The sequence below is a fragment of the Tenrec ecaudatus genome, chromosome 5 (assembly GCF_050624435.1).
Source record: "Tenrec ecaudatus isolate mTenEca1 chromosome 5, mTenEca1.hap1, whole genome shotgun sequence".
NCBI lineage: Eukaryota > Metazoa > Chordata > Mammalia > Afrosoricida > Tenrecidae > Tenrec > Tenrec ecaudatus.
Window position 1 is genome coordinate 140,748,161 of NC_134534.1, and position 23,638 is coordinate 140,771,798.

General features: G+C 44.5%; 1 protein-coding gene across 2 annotated transcripts in view; it reads left to right on the plus strand.

Moving 5' to 3' along the window:
- The window catches only part of CADPS (calcium dependent secretion activator), a 534,502-nt gene that overhangs the window by 372,043 nt on the left and 138,821 nt on the right, over positions 1-23,638 (plus strand). For both annotated transcript variants that reach the window (XM_075549950.1, XM_075549951.1), the window contains exons 12-13: positions 8,833-8,969; positions 12,784-12,971. In XM_075549950.1, the coding sequence (XP_075406065.1) occupies positions 8,833-8,969; positions 12,784-12,971 (325 nt within the window). The remainder of the gene's footprint in view (positions 1-8,832; positions 8,970-12,783; positions 12,972-23,638) is intronic.

The following is a 23,638-nucleotide window of genomic DNA, read 5'->3' on the forward strand; positions in this document are numbered from 1 at the left end:
CCTAGAGCCCCCACATTGGGCAGTTTTTGGAAAATGGCTCCATTTTTACTGCCACTTTAAAAAGTTGTCAACAGTTAGTGGGGTGGGAGAGGGCTGATTACTGTTGGTTTGGGGAGGCGGGTTGATTTTTTGGTTTGGTTTGGTTTCGTTTTGTTTTTTTCAGTTTTCTTGTTCAATCTTTGCTCGGACCCAAGAACTTTAGCGCTAGGTTAGAACTCCTGTCTGCTTTCCTGAGCCTTGTTGCTAGTCTTTATGTCATTCTGGTTTGTTCCTTCTTACCCTGCTAACTTCTAGCTGGACTGAAGGGTAAGTGCTTCTCCTTAGCTAGCACAGCTCAGATAATCAGACTAGATTATCTGACACCTGCGATGTGCTTTCCCCTCGCCTCTTAAAGCTCCCTCATGGCTAGACTCTGTAGTCAAACGTTTCATGTTATTTTCCTGACCGTAGGTTTGAAATGTAAGCTTCCATACTGAAACTAGGATGCATGTGATGTGTGCATAATTGCCTCCTCTCCTTGGCTTTCATATTGGCATCAAATGATCCTCTGAGAGAAGCCAACCATTAACATCGTCTATTATTTTTTTCATTCCAAGATGATTAATTCACATCTCAACAAAATGGCCAATAATACCTTTATTTCATGGAAGTCACAGCTACTGGACTGCTTAATGCCTGAGCACAGATCCCTTTGCACTCTGACAATGTGCTGTTGTTGTTGTTGTTGTTGTTGCTTGCCCATACCAAAGATTAGTATGGCCTGTAGACCAACCAACAGTGTGGTAACCATGGATACCTTGACCCATAGAAAGGAAGAATAGGAAATCCAAAGATGTTACCTCAGTAAGGCCTTAAGAAACTGCAAAGTTCCGTTTAAAAAGCAAACGCACTGTTGCAATGCTAAAGAATTCATTCTCCCTGGCTTGAGAATATTATCTAACAGAAGCCTCGATGCAGGGTGAATTTTAAAGGATGAGCGGAATTACACGGGCTGCCACGTGCAAAATCAAGAAATCAAGGACACGATTGAGCCCATGTCGCCGATTCAGAAAGAATCACGATCTCCTGAGGCCAAGGAGGGTTGTCACCTCTGGTCTCAAATGTCATGCCACTTTGCTACTCCCCCAAGAACAATGACAACAATAACTTTGTTATAACCTCCTTTGTATTTGTATTAACCTTTTTAAGTAGGCCCATAAGAGAAAACAAAAGAAGAAATGTTAACAGTTTAGCACAATCTTTCCATCTTTCCGTTATTAATAAAAGGGGATGCTCCCGTATAGGAAAAAGCTACCCAACCAAAATGTGGAGAAGTAAGGCTTGAGATGCAAGAGAGCTAGAAAAATGCGTCGAGGGAGCAGGCAAATATGTATTCGAGTATTCTGAATGCTAATTTAGAAGATGTAGGTCATATCATTTCTCCTGACCATGCAACAATAGTCCTTTCTTTTCATTCTTCGTCTCTTTCTTTCATTTGCTTTCTCTCTTTCTTTTTTCTTTTATTTTGCATAAATGTTTCCCCCTGACTAGCAGACAGACGTTTTTCACCACTCTAAGCAGATACTTAATTTAACTTTATTTTATGTGGAATGTCTGATGAGACAAAAAAAAAAAAAAAGCTTAGTGGGTCGGATTTTGCTATACTTAAAAAAATAATGAAAGAAAGAAAGGATGGATGGATAGATGGGTGAATGAACTCTATTCTGAGAGAATCTACCTTTATTTGCACAAGAGCGCATTGCTGTTGTAGTAGATTTTCAAATAGCTGTTTGCCTTCATTCCTTTCTATATTTTTATCTCATGAGATCCTTGCTGTATCTTCTTGTATTGTCAACTTGCAGTTGCTACGTTGCAGGAATGCAATATCAAAGAATTATTTCAATATAAACTTAATTTGAAGAACCCAAAAGAACACTGTAAATGACTTTTCTTCTTATTGTAACATTAATGACTCTTTAAATTAGTAGACTCCTCCAAGCAGGTGCAGGGCATTCCAAGCACCATGATAGGGTCTACACAGACCATGCAATGAAGGTGCCTATCTCTGTAAACTACTTCATACACCTTGCCCACGTAGCACTTGAGGATTTGCATAGTTGGAGAGAGACTTGCAGTAAGATGCATTATTAACAACAATCAGGTACAGAAAATAGGTTTAACCCATTTATAGGGAACATAAAGAAATCCGGAGAACTCTCTATATAGTCATTGAAAGGGGAACATCTACAGCAGGAAAAATGTTGAGTCATTTATGTTTTTGAAAGCATTGGCAGTCTTTCTTAGGATTTATACACAAACCCTCTTACAAAGAATTATAAAAATGGACATTGAAGTCACATCACGTACGTATCCCTTTGGGTATGTGACTACAGCTGTTGTAAATTCAAGATTTCTCCCAAATGCAGAGTTGCTCTTGATAGTCCCTGAAGAAGCCACCCTCCCTTAGCCAGGTCCCTCAGAGCGGCTCAGGAGAAAGGACCGCACAATAATTCAGTTGCTTCTCCATTAAATGGTGCGCTGGGTGCCTCAGGGAAGCAGGCATGGGGAGGAGCCATCATTTGCTTGTTGGGCAGAGCTTAGGCAGAGCATGACCTCTGTTCACTTCACCAACCCAGAAAAACTCTTCTCGAAAAACCCATAAACAGCCAGCTGCCATCAATCATTGTCATTTCTTTATTTCATGTCTTCTGATGAGGTTGACTACTGTCATTGTTCGTTATTGTCCAAACCATGCATTTATTCTCATACTGTCAGGCAGAGATGACAAGCACACATTTCCCATATAAGAAACATACAAAGTCACCTTTCAGTTTGCAGTTTGAGTTCACAGGCGACTTTAGACTCACGTTAGCTACTCTCTTGCCTCTAGCAGCCGTGCGGCATAGCAAGAGCCATGGCCACACGCTAAATTTCAGTGTCAAACGGCTACCCTGCCTTTTCATAAAAGAGATTCATTGGTAAGGGGAGCCTCTTTCAGATAATGTCTTAGCAAGGCAAGCATCAGTATTTTCAACAGCACAATTTCCTTTTTCCTAGCCTAGAAAAAAATTCAGGCATCATATAATAAAGTAGTAAGACGAGAGATCTAGTTTTTTTTTTTGTCTTTCATCATTATTCCCTTTGCTGCTTGAATTGTAGGAAATGTTTGAAAGCTGCATTAGTTCCCCAAGAAAAATTATACTGCTTTGGCGGGTATCGTTGCAAAGTTGTCTTACAACACCACCATATAAATATGCTCTTTAGTGAGGCAAGAGATCATGAAAAATATTAAATATTTTCTTTTAGCTGTGAAGGAAGAAAAGATCAGGGAAAGAATATCAAACATGAAACAAACCCAAATACGATTAAATGGCAACATACATGGTAGGGTAGTCAATCAGGAGCTTGTCGCTGAAATTTTAGTGAAGTAGATCAAGTAAACGTATGAAACCTACACAAGGCATCACATTAGCAACAGTCCTCATGCGCTACACCACTGTGTATCCAAAGAAACGTGGTATGTGGTACACAGCTTTGATTGGTTCCCTTTGGAGAGAACACTTGCCCTGCATAAGTCCTTGTTCCCCTCAGCCCACTCCCCTGCCACACGTGTCACGGGTACCGCTTTCGATTTCTCCAGATCATTTAGGTTCTAATATCAGCCGTATCGTCTGAGGTTGACCTGAGTCGATCCCTGGTTCTCATGCTATAAAAGACTTCAAAATCCTTATGCGAATGAACCCCGGTAGGGCTGGAGCGGGTGGCAGTGTTTGGAAGGTGTGCTGAGTTATGCCCAGATGCACACAGCCCCACGGCTCATTTGCTGCGAGGTGAGACCCCTGGAAGGTCACCAGGACTCGGGACTCCCTCACCTAGGTCTGCAAAAAGTAAAACTGGACCTTGGTTCTGAAAGCACAGGAAATCGTTGCTTTCTTCAAAAAAAAAAAAAATACAATGGAAATGAGCATGGGTGTTCAGCAAGAGCTAAAACTTCAATCGTGATTAGGTCTTTAAGCAGTTGCTTTACCCACCCAATGCTCTTTTGTTCAGCCGAATGTCCAAGTTCATCTTGCTCTTCACACCTACCAAGTACTCACAAAGGTGACTCCAATGTGGTCTGTACTGGGAATCGGCTCTCCGGTTTGCTCTGTGTTGCTTTACTGTTTCCCCCTCCTCATGTCGACATCGGAGTTTCTTTTTCTTTCATCACCTAATTCCAATGGTTTATACAGAGGGAAATGAAGTTACAAGGAAGATTTTGGTTTTTTGTAATTTTCAGCAGTCGAAGAACAGACTTCGACAGTGAAAGAATGACTGTGTGGTGTTGCTTGGGAAGCACCTACAAGTTCTTTGAAACAGAATTTGGAACAGCTGGACCACTGCGGTGTTTTATTTTAAAAGAGACAACATATGCAATGCATATGGCCCTAGACATGTATGGAGACACAGGCAGACACTCGGAATGGTATCCAAAGACACCTGCACCTAGAATTCTGTTTCCTTCCACACAGTTTTCTCCCCTAAGAGCACATGTTCCCACTTTGGGATTTTCAAGACACCATCTGAATCCCCCATGTGTGTGAGTCCTTCATAAAGTGGATGGGAATTTGCTGGGATGAAGGCGTTGGAGTAAGCCCGTTGAGAAACACCTCCTCAACACTCTGGCTCCTCTGGGAGCTGGCAGAGGAGCGGACAAAGCAGACACTTGCCCTCAAGGAACATAGTGTCCACCCAGAGATCTGACTGTACGTTTGTCTTGTCTGTAACTTCTCTTTGACACCAGAGGAGTTAGAACACACCCCAGGAAACGCGGAAGGGCTGCAGGGACAGAAGAGATCCCTAGAACAGAGAAATGAGGGGAAACTTTCAGCATCCGATACACAGCATGTTCAAGGAGCAAAGACCAAATGGAGCTTTAGCTATTGATGCGGAAAGACCTTTCTTTTGGTTGAGAACATGCACACACACAAAAACAACAACAGCAACCTTGCTTTGGGAGCACGAAGCCGCGCCTTTCCTTACTGGAAAAAGAAGAGGGGAGGGGGATCATTGAAAACCACTCCCGGAGTGTACACCTTTAAGGGAGCAGACAGCTTCACTCTCTCCGGGAGGGCAGCTGGTGGATTTGCTTTCACTACCAGCTAGTGTTTTCTGAGCGCTTACTAGGCTAGCCGCTAAAGGCGCGCCATAGGCTCTTCTTATCCGATCCCCTTGGCAACCTTCTGATGGTAGCCGGGGCCACTAGCTGCAAATCCTAAGTGAGTCAAAAGGGGACTCAGAAATGTTAAGAACCCTGCCTCAGGTCACACAGCAGTCAACGGGAGCCTTTCTGTCTGCTCTTGTCGAAGTCCACCTGCGCCACCACCTGCCGTCTCCTGCCGTCGTTCGTCCTGGCTCTCAGGCCGTGGCAGTCCTCCCCACAGTGATCCAAATCCTCGGTGCAGCGGGCTGTCACTGGCTGGTTTGCAGAAATAGATGGCTGCTCTTACTGGCTCCACTAGAAGCAGATCACTACCCAAGTCGGTCTCCATCTAGAAGCACCCTTGTAACCTGTCCAGCCTCTCAGCAACACACACGCTCTGCCGCCACCACCATATAGCAGTGACTGTGCCAGTGGTGGAATGGCTAGGTGGGGAATCGCACCTATTCCTCCACGTGAAAGGCAAAAACGTTACCTCTAGCCACCACTGTCCTGTACGCTTTCCCCATGGACTTTCGTGTATCGACACCCGTACAATCAAGCAAAGAAGACATTTGTTGAAAGTGTATATTTGGTTCTTTTGATGACATAAGTTCGGCAAACATGTATGGCATTCCTAAAGCAGAGAACATACAGTTCTTTCCTGCTCCAAAAGAGTGAAAAAAGCAGATTCTTTCCACTGATATGTTAAAATAACATTACCAGCTCCTCCCCAACCCCGCCGCCTTGTTCTTAATAGAACAAGCTTAATGAAATTCTCAAAGACTTCATGAGAACCAGCCACCTCGTTAAGCATTCTTAGTTACTGGAACCATTAAGGTGATAATTCTGAGTACATGATAATTTTGTTCAAGCCAAATCCAGTGGCTGCCGGTTTTACTTGCTGGGAATTCCCACTGCATTACGCTCCATCCACCCTAGAGAAGAAGGCTTCCAGCCGGTCTGAAAGATCATTAAATTACAGTCTCTGCCCGCGGGAAGAGACTGAGAAGCCGGCTCTTTTTACACACCCGGAAACTGAAGCTCATCGAGAGAGGCAACTGGCCTAGCCTGAGCCCAAACTAGAAACCAGCTACTCACATCCAGTGCCAGGTTCAGCCATCCTCCCAGTGGACTCCGGTCACTATTTTAGGCTGGGGGGGGGGGAAGGGGGAAGGAAGAAGGAATTTTCCTTTTGATGGGTTTATTCTAAACTGAAAAGGAAAATGGGCTGGTTTTAAACATATTTTTCTGACCACCCGAGTTAAAAGGTGAATAAAAATGATCGCAAGCCTTCCCCGAACTTCATAATTAGCACCTGGAGCCGTGTTCATTTCGCCGTGGAGATGTTGGCAGGTAGCGGATGGCAGGGACGTGGGTCTCTATCCAGTGCTTCATGTAGGAGCCAAGTCACCTTTTCAGCTCCATTTCCCGAGTGGCCAGAAAGGCAAAAGAGTTCGTCAGCAGAGTGTTGAAGAGGCTCATCAAATACAAAGCCGGGGACGGGAAACGAGGGCCTTTCTCTTTTTAAACGCTACAAAACAGCGCCCTTCTTGCTGGGCGGAATGGCCGGTTGTACCATCATCATTGAAGAGCCGTGAGATAGCGGAGCCAAGCTGGCACAGTAGGACCCCGGCCCATTTGTGGGCTTCTTGCAGCCTCTCGTGAGAAATGCAAGCGCAAGAAGGGGCTACTCGCCAAAATGCCTGCTCTGTTCTCTTCTAATGGGGGGGGGCTCGGGCGGGGGGAGGCTCGTTAGGAAGCTGGCACCCAGCCTTTGCCCCCGCCGAAGGAACTCCGTCAGCAGAGAGGCGAGGTGCCCTGGCTTGCCGCTGCCCCCTTCCCCCAGAGAGACCTCTGGGGCGCAGAAGAAAGCTGAGAGCGCACCTCCTGTGACACACGTGGAAACTGAGGCTCGAAGAGAGAGACAACTGGCTCTGGGTCTGAGGAGTCACAGACCAGGAAGAGCCCCCCCCCCAGCTGCTTCCCCAGCACCAGCTTCCTGGCCATCACGCTTCCCAGCCACCCAAAGACGAGGGAGACAGGGGAGTTTGGAGCCCCCCAGCCACAGGAATCGCCTTGGTGAAGCCCACCTTTCTGAGGGCACCATTGGAGCAGTTGCTGCCTCTTGGGAAGTGCCCTTCAGACACTCTGATAGGTGTGACTCCCGCACCTGCCTGTGTGGTGCCGTCCTGATGGAGCCGCTGGGCCGTAAAAATACACACACTTCAACTCGCCTTCTGGAGACAGTTGCTCCTGTGTGTCTTGGGCACAAACAACGCATCTCCTTCAAACACTGACCACTGGCTGCTCCTGTGAACTTTAGCGGAAGATTTTTTTTTTTCTTTCCGATCTTAGCACTTAAGAGGGCCAACATCTAACATTTAGTTTTGGATGGTACGCAGACTCAGCAATAACGTGAGAAGAAACCATCGTTTTGAAAGCCACACTGCTACCATAGCCCAAGCTTTCATCCCTACCCCAAGAAAGAGAAGGGGAGCGGGGAGCAGACACCGCGTGGGAGGGAGGCCACATGTGGACACCTCCAGGTGCTCTCTCCAAGTCAGAAATCTGCTCTCCCAGGTGCTGACTGCATCCCTGGCTCCTGGGCGATCCCCATAGAACCGTAGCACACTGCGTTCCAAGAGAAAGAAGCAAAATCTTGCTCAAGTTTATAGAAGATTCTTTTGCTGCCTAGTCTTACATACGAGGAGAGTAAGGAGAGGTGAGGTGGAGTGAGTCAGTGCCTTCACTGCATAGAACCTCTGTTCCGACCTCTGTAGGAATTGCTTGGCCCCGCTCCACGTGAATTCTCTGAGTTATCTTGCGGTTGAGCGTAGTGTATTTTAGTTACACGTGTTGAGATTAATTAGTTAGCCCTCAGGAGGTTTTGCCTACAGCCTTCAACCTGTAAGGGAAAGTGTGAATACATTGATACGATTAATTCACAATAAATGGCAGATCATAGCCCTTGCTGTGTACACTTTCTGTTTGTCTACTTTTTAAACTTTGCTAACTGGGTAAGCACACGATAAGGCCGTGTCGGTGGCCACTGCCAATTAAACTCCAACCTAACTGACTCTCCAGATTCAAATGACAATCTTTTGTTTGTTTGTTTGTTTTTAATTTTGGAGGGTGGGAACACAAACCATTTTTACGAAACCAAATTGGCGATGGGAATTGGGGGCGGGGGGGTACGAATCTTGTCACTTTGCTGGACATCAGCATAACCCCTTTTGTAGACCATCCCAATAATTGTAGAGAAATTGCTATAGACATAACCGCTGGAATGGCAGAATCTATTAAAAACATAAAACGCTAAATAGGCTTCTATAAGCAAAGATCTGATCTGCTTTCAGTATTGGTGAAATGCAGGCAAAGTTACGATCTTGTGCTTAGTTTTTAAAGAACAGCATTAAATACACTGGAATTGTGATCATTTGATAAACATGTTGATGCCAATATATTTTTGCCGAAATGCAATAAACTCACCAGTAAGTGATGCAAGTTGACAATGGGAGGTAAAAAAGAGTATCTTGGGGATGTTGGTGGGAGGTAACCGGGAAAGTGCTAGCGTTCATAATGCCTAGTGTATTCCTGTCTATTTGAAATGTCAAAGAAAATGTGATGTGTTTCTCTAAATTGTGTCTCTCTCTACATGTATAAATGCACAGACGCAGATAGAGCTCAAAAGCATGGCATGGATGAATTTATCTCTTCCAACCCCTGTAACTTTGACCACGCTTCCCTCTTTGAGATGGTACAGCGCCTTACTCTGGATCACAGACTTAATGATTCCTATTCTTGCCTGGCAAGTATATCCTTTGGTCTACAGCAATTTAAACATGAGAACTTAAATTTTTTTTAAATAAAAAATTTCCCCACCTTCATGTCAGAAGCTCTCTTCTCCGTGACAGAGCGAGCCCCTGTACAAGTGAAAATGTATTCACCATTTTCAGGGTTGCGAGAGTTTTACTTACCAAGGAAGCCAGACAGAGCAGGAGGAAGTTACCCGGAGAGACGGGTCCGATTCCCCAGACTCTCTATCTTACCGTCCCACTTTTTCAGCTACGACATGCGAGCTATTCCCATGAGGGGAACGGGGTTTGGCACCTGTTATGGAGAACTTGTAAAAACTGCCTCGTATCTTAGAGTTTGAACTCTCCCTCCTCCCTCCCTCCCTCCCTCCCGCAGATGATCAAGTCTCATGCTCCTGCCTCGTAAATGAATACATGCTTTTGTGTGATGTGTTTGTTTGGTTGGTTTTTTGGAGATTAAAAGGATTTGTAAGTAAATCCTCCTTCATTGTTCATAAACTTAAAAAAATTGGTGTGTTTGCTTATGTGACTTGTTGTCATACTATTCAGAGCGTTTTTCACTTTTTAGGGACTTTTTTTCTGGGGTACCTTAGACACTTGAAGGTCCTTCTGTCTAGAAGGAGCAGCCACACCTCCGAAAGCCCCATTTTAAAAATCTGTTCAAAACATTTAAATAGAAATCTATTATGTCTTCATTGGATTGCTGAAGACTCATTTTGGGACTTAAACGATTGCTTTTATAATACTCAATGTATGCCCTTCCGCATAAATCCTTAACTTATTTCTTAAATGCTCTTAATCCCACTTTATCGATGAGAAAGGTAAAGAGAAAACAATAAAATGCCTTGACGCAGAAGAAAAGTCTCAGCCCAGACTCTACACACTAAGGCTAATGAGGGTTAATTTATTTATATAGGATGATGATTGTATCTTTAACTAAGGTCAACACATTGTCGATATTAATATTTTATATTTGTACAAATACATATATAATGCTTATTCCCTAAATGGCACAACTAAATTCTAAATATCTATTTTGTCTATTTCTTTAAATTTTAGATTCCCTCTTTTTGCTGCACTAGAAGCCAAAATATCAAAAATAGCAGCAGATAGGATACTCGTGCAAGCAGAAACAAGATTATGTAGGGTAATTTATTAATCTGCATCTCATACAACATTCATCGATCAGCTCAGGTTCAGAATCGCTTCATCAGAGGAATACGAATATTGCCAAGTTGGAAGGAAACACATCACTTTGACTTTAAAAACAAACAAACAACAAGAAAGCTTACCTTGCATAACAAGGCATTTTTTCTCAAACACTTCCTAAGATTTTATAACCATTTGTGTAATTATAAATTGCATATATGAAACTTGTAAGAAAAATGCCTCTGAGTTGAAATCATTCTCTCTTATGTATAATTCCTATTTTCTTGAGGAATTTTTTTGAAGGGCATTATTTGTGGGTCTTTTGGAAAAACCTTTTTTAAAACAATTTTCTTAAGGTTTTTAAATTCACCGCTAAGGAAAGTTAATATATGCTCTCAAAAATCAAACTAACAACAAAATGTACGGCTCTATTCCTATTAGTTACTTATAGGCTTAAGGACAGGGTATAAAATCCAAAACTAAATCTGAGTAGCATAAAATTACTTATTTTCCGATTGAGATACCTGTGCCTATTAATCATTGCACCAAATTTTCATAAAATAACCCAAGATAAAAGCATCGCATCTCCTTCTTCTATATATTCCATTTTCTCATTATTACAATCTTTTTTTCTTTTTCAGTTAGTTTTGGAGACCGACCAGCAGGGATACATAAATTTTTCTGTGTCTTCGACTGAGTTCCTAATTGATATTTCTTCAACTCTTTTCAAAGCAGCTATTTTGGCATCTACAAAAGACTTGGTGTCATCTGAGTCGTAGAAAATATATTTTAATCTTTCACAGCAGTGTTGTTTCTAAGATTTAGCATTTGGGGTAGCAGATGGGGCGGCAAAGAAGTTGCCTATAGGGGCAGCCCACTGCCTCGACTACTCTCCCGCCCTCTGCAGTAACTTATCATTTGAAACAGGAAAGATGCCGTCTTTCCTTGGATGCATCTCGGAGCTGCACGTTGTCAATGGAAGATTCCCCAGATCCCTAATAAGAGCCGAGAATGTTGCGGAGGGCTCCCTCACTGCCCGTCTGTGGCTCCTACCTGTCCCCACCTGCCATGCTCCGCTTGTGCCTTTTCTCTCCCAAGATGGAGCAATATTCAAAAGGCGAGGCAGAGAAGACCCTCAAAGTAAAACTAAATTCACATTTAAAACAGTTCTGCACTGGCAGCTTACAAAGAACTACCTACGTCGGTCACTTTGTTTCCGTGCTTCAGAGAGGCACTGATATCTAAAGCCAAGATGTTGTACTCCAGGCTCTGCCCCAGGGTGACCTTGCGTGACAAATCACCTGCTTTCTGAGCACATATTTCCCTAAGCCTTTAAACCGTTTCAGCAGTCACTTGCTGGGCTGATAACCAAGACAGGGAGAGACCTGGGTGCCTGTTTCCCAAAGGCCACCATCTCATAAACCTCCTGAAGTGCCGTTCCTCTGTGGCACACGTGGGTCGCCCGAGCCCCAGTCCACTGGACAGCCCCGGCGGTTTGGTTTCATTGTGGCTTACTCTTTGGTACAGAACGGAGGCAGCCACGCAGAACCCACCGTGGCCTCCAATCCGCATTGAGTTGGAAATCCCATCTGCGTTCTCTTTCTTAACAGTTTGGTCCCGTCGGGAGCAAATAAATAAGAAGAGAACAAAGAATGGTCAGAACGAAAATAAATCGAAACACTGACGGCACAGGTCCTTGGTTTAATGGAATCGTCTCGGATTTACAACCTGTAAATGAAGTCATCCTATTTATTCTTTGGGGAGCGTTAGGGCCTCATGAGAAAAAGAAAAAGAATATTTTTCCAAAATGCAAGGGTTTAGGAAGCCCTGGTATGTGGCTGGTGCAGGGGTTAAGCCTGGAGTCAGCAGTTTGAACCCCACCAACTGCTCCGCGGGAGAAAGACGTGGCGATCTGCTTCCATAATGATTACAGCCATGGATACCCACAGGGATATTTGAATCTGTCCTATCGGGGTTTCTGTTTTTGCTTTGGCCTGGATAGAAATCAAGCCTGCTTTTCTTAGCTTTTTGGAGTAGAGAGAGCAAAAGACTTGAAGCAAAACAGAGCTGGGTTTGAGACTTACCTCTGCTTTATCTGTGGGCCCATCAGCAGCCCTGATGTCTACTTTCTCATCTATAAAGTGAGGATCAACCTGCCGTGTCTAGCCCGCAAGGTGACCGTAGGTTTGTATTGAAATTTCCTTGTCAAATTTAAAGCAGTGTGCCAATTTCTGGTCTTAATAATATTATTATCTTGTAGGCAGTAGCCCAAACTTTGCCACCTACCCACCCACCCACCCGCCCGCAAATTCTCTTTGAAGGGGAATGCTTCGGGGTTAGAGACGTGAGTGGGGCTCTATTTCTAGAATCCCGCAGTGAGCTCAGCCAGACTCTCGGAAACTGGGAAATGTCTGTCCTCTCCATGCTCAGACCCACATCCACAAGACAGGGATGACTATGCCTACCTTAACAGGCTGCCACGAGGACAACCCAGAACGTGTTTGGTAGTGTTAGTAGGTGACGGACACATACTACACAGTCAGTGGGCGCTAGGGCTCCTTGTGTTCGAATCCCCTTCTCCAGCCACACTCTGCCCTAGCAGCTCTCTGGGAAACCACCTGTATTTAAAAGCAAGTCTTTCCTTTATTCCCCAAACAGGGCTGGTTCAGTCCCGGCCAGGTGTTTGTACTAGATGAGTATTGCGCCCGGAATGGAGTCCGAGGTTGCCATCGACATCTCTGCTACCTCCAAGACTTACTTGAGCGGGCAGAAAAGGGCGCCATGATCGACCCGACCCTCCTTCACTATAGCTTTGCCTTCTGCGCATCCCACGTCCACGGGAACAGGTAAGCATGTGTCTGGAGGTATTTCCAAAGCTCTCACCCAGCTTTTAGGACCATTCATCTCCATTCCCTCAGACACACACACACACAACCACACACACACCTACACACACACACAACCACACACACACCTACACACACACACACACACCCCGCACCAGAGGTACAAATGCAAAGGTCTAACTTCATTTTTCTCCTTTCAAAAGACTAAAAGGGAGTAGCAAAGGTCACTTTTAACCCAGTCTTGAACGTTCGACCAATCTGGGTTCAACTCCTGGTTCCCCCGTCGATTAACTATGAGTATAGTTATTGAGTAAACCCTCTGTAGTGTCCACAGGGTGTTGAAGGGGTGCAAGTAGATATAAAAGACTTAGCCCAGTGCCCAGACTATGACAAGAGCTTGATAAATATTTGCTTCTGTTGCTATCATCAATTCATTCATTCGTTCTATAAATGACAGATTGTTCCTTACTAAGTGTCAGGTGCTCTGGTAGACAGTCCACACACATGGTGAGCAAGGAGCCAGAGCTCCAGGCGTGCAGTGCCACACGCGGATTGATGCTCTGGGAGAGGGAATGAGTGCCAGGATGGCGTTTAACAAAGGAACATGACTCAGATGGGCAGCAGGGTGTCAGGGCCTGCCTCCCTGAGGAAGTGAAGCTCGAGGTAAGAACTGAGGCGTGTGTAGGAGTTGAGCGGTCCCAGGCAAAAGGAACAGCATGTACAAAGGCCCTGCGGAGGGAGGGAGCCAAGCACGTTCCAAGAGCTGAAACAAGCTCAGTGAATCTGGAAGGCAAAGATGATGATAACACTTATAATTGAATCATAGAGCTGGAAGAACTTTGGAGTTCACAGTCTAATCCAACCCCCTCGTCTTATAGATGTTAGCGAGAAGACCAGAAAGTCAAGTCTCCTGACTCCGTACTAAGTGTTCTTTTCCTCTAGACCTTGCCCAGTTCCTGGAAGAAAAAAATCTCCACATTCTAAATAATGTAAACCAGCAAATAATCTAAGAATGTTGCCATTTGGCTCTGGAGACACTGAATACATTTCCATGCTGTCACAGCCAGTTCACTCTCCTAGTAGATGCAGCCTCGCTTTAGAATAAAGGCACGCCCGTCTGGTCCCAGGGCACTCAAACCAGCACCCAGGTGGTCAGTGGGACCTGCAGCTTCAGAAACCCAGCACAGATGCAAAAGCTGTGGCTCTGGGAAACCTCACACGTGGGAGCATCCAGAATCACCTGCCCTTCGTTTCTATAAGAACCGTGTCTCTTAGCTCCATCTTTGCAAGCTCCCCAACTCTGAAAAATCTGTAGGATTTTTTCTGTGTTTTTCCTCTCTCCAGTGCTAGTAGTTTTTATGAAATGCAACATCAACATTTAGAGCTAGATAACAATAGCACTGTCGGTTTGAATATTTAACAGGCAACAAGGTCCTTGTCACCTCCCATTGTCATACGATTTGCTAGCCTGGTGCATGACCTTTTATTTGCATAAAAGGTACTCATGGAAACTCTGATACCTGGGAAGTGTCTGTGCAGAATTCTGCTTTTTGTAAATATGTACACTTTGATGACTATCTGCTGCAGCCTCTTGGACTGAATTTGATAAAAGGAGAGAGGGGGAGAGAAGTTGCATTATATTCTCTGGGTTGTCACACTGTATTCTACATATGTTACTGAATAAGAAAGTGTTATAAAATAATGAAGTGTTTTTGTAAACCCCCTGGTAAACATCATCATGAATTATGATACACATTGTCTGGATTTCATATTGTAAGACTGCCACTTGATTCACAGTTAGGTTTATACATCTTGTTATGGAAACAGTTTTGGATTTCTTATTTTCTTTTCAGTTATGCAAGTTTGCTTTTTTTCTTGCTTATTATTTTAGTTTGCATGCATTCGCGCTTGCTTTTGATGCATCCTTTTTCCCCTCCTTTCTTTCTTTTGTCCTTACATGCATATGTGCCCTTGGTTCTCCTGTGGCTGGTCACACTCTGTGCATGCCCCATGTGACCGCTCTTCTCCAAAGCCAACAAATGCATGTGTTTCTTAGTGGACTGTCACCAAACACAGGCCCAGAAGGGGGCAAAAACCCCTGCCCAGAACCAGAAGCTAAAAAAGATATCAAAAAGGAGTCCAAAAAAAGAAAAGATTTAAAAACCCAGTCAAATCCAGAGCCCCAAAGGTAAGAAGTTATATGTGTATTGGCTTGCGTTTTGTAATGTCTGTGGTCTGTCCCCATCCCTCTGTCCACGCCACCAGTTCCTGCTTAGAAAGTAGCAAGCCATTGACGTCCCGAGATCACTGTCCTGTTAAGGCTTTTCAAAGGTTTGCTTTAAAAATTAAACAACAGCAACCAAAAGACTCTAGCCATGAGCCCAAACACTGATTATCGGTACTGAGTTTATATCCAGTGTTTAATAACTGTTAAAACATGTTCACGTTGAAAAGACTAATTGAGCGATCAACAAACTGACTCGTGAGTAGTGCAAATAGCTAACATACTTGGCTGCTAACCAAAAAGTTGCCAGTTCAAGTTCACACTTCAGAATGACTCAGAAGAAAGGTCTGGCTGTATACTTCTAAAAAATAAGCTATTAGACAAAATCCCATGGAGCACAGCTCTGCCCTGACGTAGAGGGGCACACCATGAGTCAGAGTCCTCTTGGTGACAGCTAGTACTAGGCGTGCATTTGTGCTGGTGCCTCTGGCTCTCAGCAAAGCTCCTTCAGTTCCCATTCAGGTCATGAAAATAAAATACGTTTTGCACATAATTATAATAAAGATACAAAATGAAGGCTATTACTGAGCCAACAGGATATATGGCTCATATAATGGGGTCACTTTAAATGCACTATGAATTCCAAAATTATGTTTATGCTTTCCAATTGCCTGTGTCTTTTAAGGCTGTTCTTATTGGTAATTGATAAATTGGCAGATTGGTGGCCCCTTTCCCTTTGAAACCAGATGTCTCAAATATCTCCAGTGGTATCGTCCTGTGCTTCTTCACCTTTCCTGTATTACCAGTAGCACACTAAAAAAAATTGTTTTGTTGTTATAATTTTGAAACTGATGTCCTGACCCTGGCATTGACAAGCTACACAGTTTGCAAGCATGTAATTTTTATGCTTCCGGCGAGTTTGTTTGTCAGCCTGAAATGTACAGAGCTCTCTTGTAGAGCGATTTCAGCAAGGTGCCAACTTCACTTCCTAGAGTTGGCTGCCAATCGGTGGACAACGGTCCAGTAGTGAAGGCCCAGGAAAACCCACGCTCCTTGTGGCCACCCTTCTCCTGGGCCTGCTCTGTATAAAGATGGCGATGAAGTGGAGTTTCTGTTTGTGTTTTGCTGTGAGAGTCAGACTGCAGTCAGAAAGGAGGGCGGGAGCAATTGTGGGTGCCTGAAGGTCACATCTGCCAGAATGACAGGCTGTGGGAGAGGAAGCGGCCCTGGCTGCTGTCCAAGGTGCTGCTTTAGGAAAGCTGGCTTTATCAACACCAAGCAGAGAGCAAAGGACTGCCGGGTGAAAGGCAACACGCAGTGGAGCCTGACCTCGTCCTCTACGGGGACGAAGTCCCCAAACGGATCGCAAAGGCTACTGTGAGAGGCTCGTCTATACTCCGCGAGCTTTTGTTTGCATGGCATGTTTTTGCCCATAATCAGGGGTGTCGCATCCTGCAGTTTGCGAAGTATATTCGAGCATATTTGATCTCATTTGCTAGCATGGATTCAGGTTAGCTATTTTACAGCCATTTCACAGATGTAGAAACTGAGTGTAAAGTTAAATGGCATCATTCTGTTCATGACGTCATCCTTGTCCATAGATGCTGAAGACCGGAGTCCAAGTCTATTCGGCATACACATAGGAGTATCAGATCCCCTCTCTGTGTCTCCTCATCAGAAAAAACACACAGCTTGAACTACAGCACCTACAATATCCCTTCAACCTCTCAACTTTTCTATGGGTTACAGCCAGGACTGAAATAGCCCAACTACTAGGTTTCATAAATAAGGTTAAAATCAATTTAAATTAAATTGAATCCCTGCCCTTTGAAAAAATGCTTGCTATAGGCCAGGAACTGTGTGACATGCAGTTTACATACTTTTCTCTTTATTCTACTTCATTCCTATGAGATAAGTGCTTTTATTACCGTCATCCAACTGATGAGGATCTCGAGGCTCAAATAACGTCAATCACTTCCCAATGCCTCCTAGACAATAAATGTCTGATTCTGATTTGATGACTATTCGGACTGGAGAGCTTGCATTTGTAAGAATGCTGCCCTACTATCTACCCAGTGTTAGCACTTATTCTATGGGGTGGGATGCAAACCCAGAGGTTTGCTGTATTTCAACATTTTCAGGTGAGATGAAATAGAAATCCCCCAATTCAATTACACCTTTGTTAATGTGGAGTCAGAGAATGGCGTCAAATCAATTCAGCTCACCTGGTAACTATGGTCATGAGGAGAAAGCCAAAATCTAGAGTTAAGGTCACCACAGAGGAGAGCGCTAAGTAACAGCCTTCTTGTACAAGGGGATTGAGAGAGAGGTGCAAGGAATTTTTTTTCATAACCTCCTTCTACAGCAGGAAGATCATTTGTATATGGAGTTGTTATCTATTAGTTGGTCCAGATTAAGAAGATCAGGATGCTTATAAATGGAATTTCCTTTTTCTGAAATTAAACTAGCAATGGAGTCCATTCCATTGTCATCCGCTACCAGCTTATAATTAGATGAGAAGCTACTAAGCACACACCACTGTTAACTCAGCAGCCCCCCGTCCTGCACTCTTGCAGCTGGAGATGATTGGTAACCACTGAGGTGCCTCCCCCTACTCGGGAATTCTGTGCTGCATCTCTGTAACAAGCTATGTCTACATGAATCCAAAACATTCTAACCCAGTGGTTCTCAATCTTCCTAATCCCGGGACCCTTTCATACAGTTCCTCATGTGGTGGTGACCCCACCCCCCAACCATAAAATCATTTTCATTGCTACTTCATAACTGTAATTTTGCTACCATTAGGGATTGGGCAACCCCTGTGAAAGGGTCATTAATCTACCCCCAAAGGGGTCACGACCCACAGGTCAAGAACCACTGTTCTAGTCACTCATAGATATATCTTGCCTACCAGGAAGACGGTTGCTATGGATCGTTCCAAGAAATGGAGAATATGGAACCAGCTATATATTGGCATTTTTCAGAGCAGTGGTCTTCAACCAAGCATGATCCTCCCTCACCAGAGGACCTTTGGCAATGTCTAGACACGTGTATTCATATCCTGAGAGTAGAGGAGCTGTGCTTTGTGTAGCTAGTGGATAGAGACCGGGGTGTTGGTAACCAGCCTACAAGGCACAGGATGCCCCTCTGCAACAAGGAATTCTCTGCCCCCCAAAATCAATACTACCAAGAAAACCCTGATTTTAAAGCAAACTCCCAGCTAATAGGCTCAAATTAACCCTCTCCCGTGATTTTTTAAATCTGTTTTTATTCATACAGACTTATTCTGTGCCTAAAGGGCTGAGAGTTGCCACCGTGGGTTTTGGACATGTGTAGTGGTTCACACATTCCCTCCCCACCTCCCCCTGGGGACCTGGTAGGACAGGGAAGAACGGCTCCTGTGGGATTCCAAGGCTGAGACTCTGGATGGGAGCACAAAGCCTCAGCTTTCTCTGGAGGAGCAGCTGGGGGCTTCAAGCTACCCACGTGACTCAGAGTACCTATACATACCCTGGGGAGGGTTTGTTTGGTTTGGTTTTGCTTTTAAATGGAGAATACTAGATCCCATTCTAAAATCATTGGATTCTGCAAGCCTTCGATGGAGCCCAGGCTTCTGTCCTTTTAATAACTTCTCCAGAGGCACTTCTAGGGGTTTGGCCTTCACATGACATTTATTGGAGGCCTGGGTTGTCACACTTGGCTTCCATGGGAATCACCAAAAAGCACTGCTGCCTGAGCCCTACCCACAGAGACTTGGGTTTAATTAATCTGTGAGCTATGTAAGCGTCAGGAATTTACTATCTCCTGGAACCATGCTAATCTGTAGCAAAGTTTGAGGAGCACACCTAACCGGGCGGCGGGGGCATTTGTTTCCACCAGCCCTTTAAAAGAGAATCCATTTTCTCAAAAAGGGAGGAGGAAAGAAAAAGAATAGTGTCAGTGTGTTCAGCTGGTGCATTTGCCGCTCATAAAACCCACAGATGTAAAGCGCTTTATCTTCTCATTTTTAAATTGGCTCCTAATTCTCACCATAATATTTTTCGTCTCCTCTCTAGATGACATTTAGATTAGCATCACTTTGGTCACTGTCCCACAGTGACAAGGCAATCAAACAGCTCTGATGACTGCACGTTGCATCAGTGTTCCTTGGATCTCTGTATTACTGGGTTGGAAACTTTTCTCATTTACATTATTATTTAACATTTCTTGAATGCCAGTGCCGCTCTTCACATATGGCCTGCATTCATAGTACATTGTATCAGCAGTGAACAAATCCATAATGTCAACCTCCCCAATCCAAAGTAAACTGCATAGAGGAATGAGTCTGCTAGCAAATGGAAGAGGGCACACATCCTAAATATCTCTGAAAATATGTCCAACAACTCTTTGGGGACGTGCATTTGGAGCCAAAGTGCTGCCTGTGAGCAGAGACCATGTGATCTCTGGTAACTGGTTTAAGTCACCTGGACAGCCAAATGCAGCTCACTCTTCCCCTCTGCTCCTCTCTCGAGGTCCCACAGGTAGTGAACAGGTGCTCAGGACAGATCCTGAGAAGCCATCCATGATTCATCCCTCTTCCTCAGCCAATTGCACCTGTTCAATAGCCAGGCCCTCTCGTGCTCAAATGTCCATCAAGTCCATCCATTTCTTTCGCTCTCCTTTGCCACTACCATCCCCGTCTCTTTATCCTCCCGTGGGTGTCTATAATTGTCAGGCTGACTGTGTCCTTGCTGCCAATGTTGGGACCCCATGTTCAGCCAACACCCCATACTGGTTTGTTTGTTTGTTTTTCTTTGTGAATGACTACCTAGCAGCACCTTCCAGATAAAAGTCACCATCTAAAAGATCCGAGGAGAAATTCTCCTTAGAGTTTACCTGTTAACTTAAAACTCATGTAAATGTAACTCGCTTCCGAAAGGAAACTTGTCCCATGAGAACAGCAGATACCCTGACTCAAAGACCTTCTGAAATTCAGTGAGTTAGCCAACCCCATGGTACAGTCTCACTTGCCCATGACAGACCATCAAGAAAGGTATATTATTCTTCTAAAATCCCTACAGTGTCACCATCGTATGGTCAGAGAATTCACTGGTACAAGAAACCAAACATTTTCAGATGTCAGACCCCTTTAAAGTGGTATGATACCAAAAGGCTGCATCGTCTATTACCAGACTGAACATTCAGAAGTCTATAGATCTGGGCTCACAGTGTAAGCTGAGGTTTAATTAGCCTGTGTCTGGGTCTAGAAATAGAGAAACCCACAACGCTTCTTCTCTTAATCTTTGAAGAGAAAAGTCTATGGGGCCTAAGTTTGAAATCCTGTCCTTCTGTGGGGATATATGCTTCTCTGTGGTGTTTCTAAGCTTCTGATGGGCCTTGCACCCTTCAGCACCAGGCCTAAACCCAGGGCTCTTTGATTTGCTCACCAATCGCCTCTATCTTCTTTGTTCAGTCAGGGGAGATGTCTCAGTCATTCTTACCCTTATAACAGACTGAATGACACTTCCCGATCTTGTTGCGCTCTAACTACATATTTACAAAAACAGTAAGCAAGGCAGAAAATTAAGTTTTGCTCTCTTCAAACCTCTCCTGGAGATTGCCTAGCAGTCAACCCCAAGAAGCTACACATTTATAATGTCGTTAAAAAACCGTGTGCTGTTGCTTCTTCTATGACACTTTGTGAAGCAGCGCTGATATATCTGATGTTGTAGAAACTGTATGTTGTTGCCTCCGATCTTTGAAATGAACGCATTGATAGATTTGTTTTAGCAGCATGCCTGACCCCTGGGGCGTCAGGGCACAATTAGACAAGGGCATGAGCTGGAGGGAGGGGGGAAGGGGAGAGGATGGGCTTTCAGAATGAAGCGGTGACCAAGGGATGGCAGAGCCCTCATTATAATTTATAATTAACGGAGAGATTGGACAGGCCATCTAGATGAGCAGGCAGGGATGTCCCCTTTGGAGAGGGCAATGCCCCGATGCTATCTTCAGTGTGTGCCTGTTAACTGCACAAAGAAGACAAAGGAAAATATTGGTGCTAAAATTAAATTCAGCCGACCCTTCTGAAACTTGTAAGGAAAAAGAGTTACTTAGAGATGTCCACTAAAATAAAAGGGGGGGGGCAGTTTAAGAGAGGGTGTTTGGTCTAAGGGGTCCATTTAGGGAGCAGTCATGACTAGGAGCAGCTACTGAATGTTCCAGCCACCCTGCCCCTTTAAGCTCTCGTGGCTGTGTTTCTGGGCTGGAGCATTTCAGTAGCAAAAGGATTCAGTGATCGCGCTTGTTTAAGGACATTTTCATGGATCCATAATGTGGTCTGCAGGCATCCATCCATTTGGAGAGGGAGAATATATCATGTTTACAGTGCCTGCACCAGCATATGTGGACATTTGCATTTGGATATGAAACTATATTCTCTCTTCAGCTGGAGTTTTATCCCTTGTTGGTGGTGATTGGAGGCTTAAAGCTGGCTCTCTGAAGAAAGAGGGACCAGCGACTCTTTTCCTCGGTTGCTTGAATTCCTACATTTCTTTTTACACCTGGAGTCTGCCCTTAATCACCAAATAGACGCTGTATCGGAACGCATCCGTCATTGTAAGCTAAAGATTAATTTAGCAACCTGACCTTCTTGAACAGACATCTTACCTTTCAAATGAGAGTTTTCAGACCCAGCTTGCCTCAGAATGTGGAGACCATCCCGGCAGGGTAATTAAATGCCAGGAAACGGCATGCTCACCTGAGCGGACCATGACAATCGAAAGACCTCCAAAGAGATAAGCTTACTACACACACACACACACACGGGGGGGGGGCGACACCCGCATTACAGCTTGAATTCTTGGACTTGATCATTCGCACCTCACTTCTAATATCAAAATAAAATGTTTCTCATTAAAAGCCTCATACTTAATCCTATTGGGTCAACCATACAATCACAGTCATTAATAAGCTCTAGCTCAGAAGCATGTTGGGGAAAGGGAGAACAATTAGCCTTCTGAGCAGGTCCGACAGAGGGTAGGCTGCTGGGCTCTGGTCGTTTCCGTTTAACAAAAGAAGGGGGAAGCAAAGGAAGATACCATTCCAGAGGCATTATTGTTTGTGACATGGCTCAAGATGGGAGGCTGTGAGGAGAGTGGAGATGACAGAACTGGTGCTAACCACTGTGACAAGAACTTGAAGAGCAGCCGACGTGACATCCTTCCTATCATGCTGCTGAAAATGTCAACTTTGTGAAGGACAGTGAGAAAATGGCTTGCCGAAAACTTGAAAGGTGGATTCCAGAGATGCCTGCCGTGTCACATGCAATATAGTCTGCCGTGGCTGGAGAGACCCGCTTCTGGCTCCGTGGATGGCCCGCAGGTGGGAAAGCGTCCCCCTTTCAACGAGGCTCCAAAAATGACTGCGCTTGACCTGCATATTGTCTCGAGTTTGGGGACCATGATATACAAGAAGTGAGTTGTTAGCCAGTGCACAGTTGGGTGGAACCAGAGACTGAAGACTGCGTTTCCTGGTGGTCCTTTATGCTTCCGTGGTTCTAAAGCTAGATTCACGGGCACTGGTTCATCTGCTAACATTTGGGAGTGTGGGTTTGGAAGGAGGGATGCGTGTGACGTAACCCTGGGTAATCTTAGCAAATAGGGATTCACTGGGATAATGGTGGGAACCTCTAAGGAAAATCAGGGAACGCTGCAATGAAGGCCACTCTTCAAACAAAGCAAACTCACTGCCATCAAATCAATCCCAACTCCAAGCGACCCTATTAGACAGAGTAGAACTGCCCCCTGTGGGTTTCTGAGACTATATGAAGGGTACCCCCCCCAAAAAAAAAAAACACCTGGAAGCAAGCCCCACTAGGCAGAGCTTTCGTAGTATGCGGTTTTCCCAGAAGGCCAGCATCGAGCAACTCACTCTTGAGTTAGTGCACCCAGTGGTGTCACCTGGGAAGGTTCTCTCTGGTCACAGTGAATTTTTTCGCAAAAGCAGTTTCATTTGAACCTCGTTTTTGTGATGGGCAATTTAAGAGAACTACATGCATCTGTGAAGTTTTGTTTCCTGCCCGGGGAAAATGGCGCAGAAAGTTTTGTGATGTTGAACCCAGCTTACAAGGGCAAAGCTATGGGAAAAACACAAGTGCAAAAGTGGTTTTCTTATTTCAAAAAAGGTAAAATGTTGATTGATGATAAGCCTCATTATGGATGTCTGGCAACTTCCTGAACAGACAAAAATGCCAACTCATAGTGCATTTAGATTTAATTCCACCAGGTCAGTCTGTTAATCAAGAGGTTAACAGACTTTCTATTTAGAGGTTTTGAAAAGACAGAATAACAGCACAACAAAAAAGGCCTGATTTGTGGCAAATAGGGGACTGGTTTTGCCACCATGTCAATGCACCTGCTCATGCAGCCATCTCAGTGCACGAGTTTGGGGCAAAAAAAAAACAAGC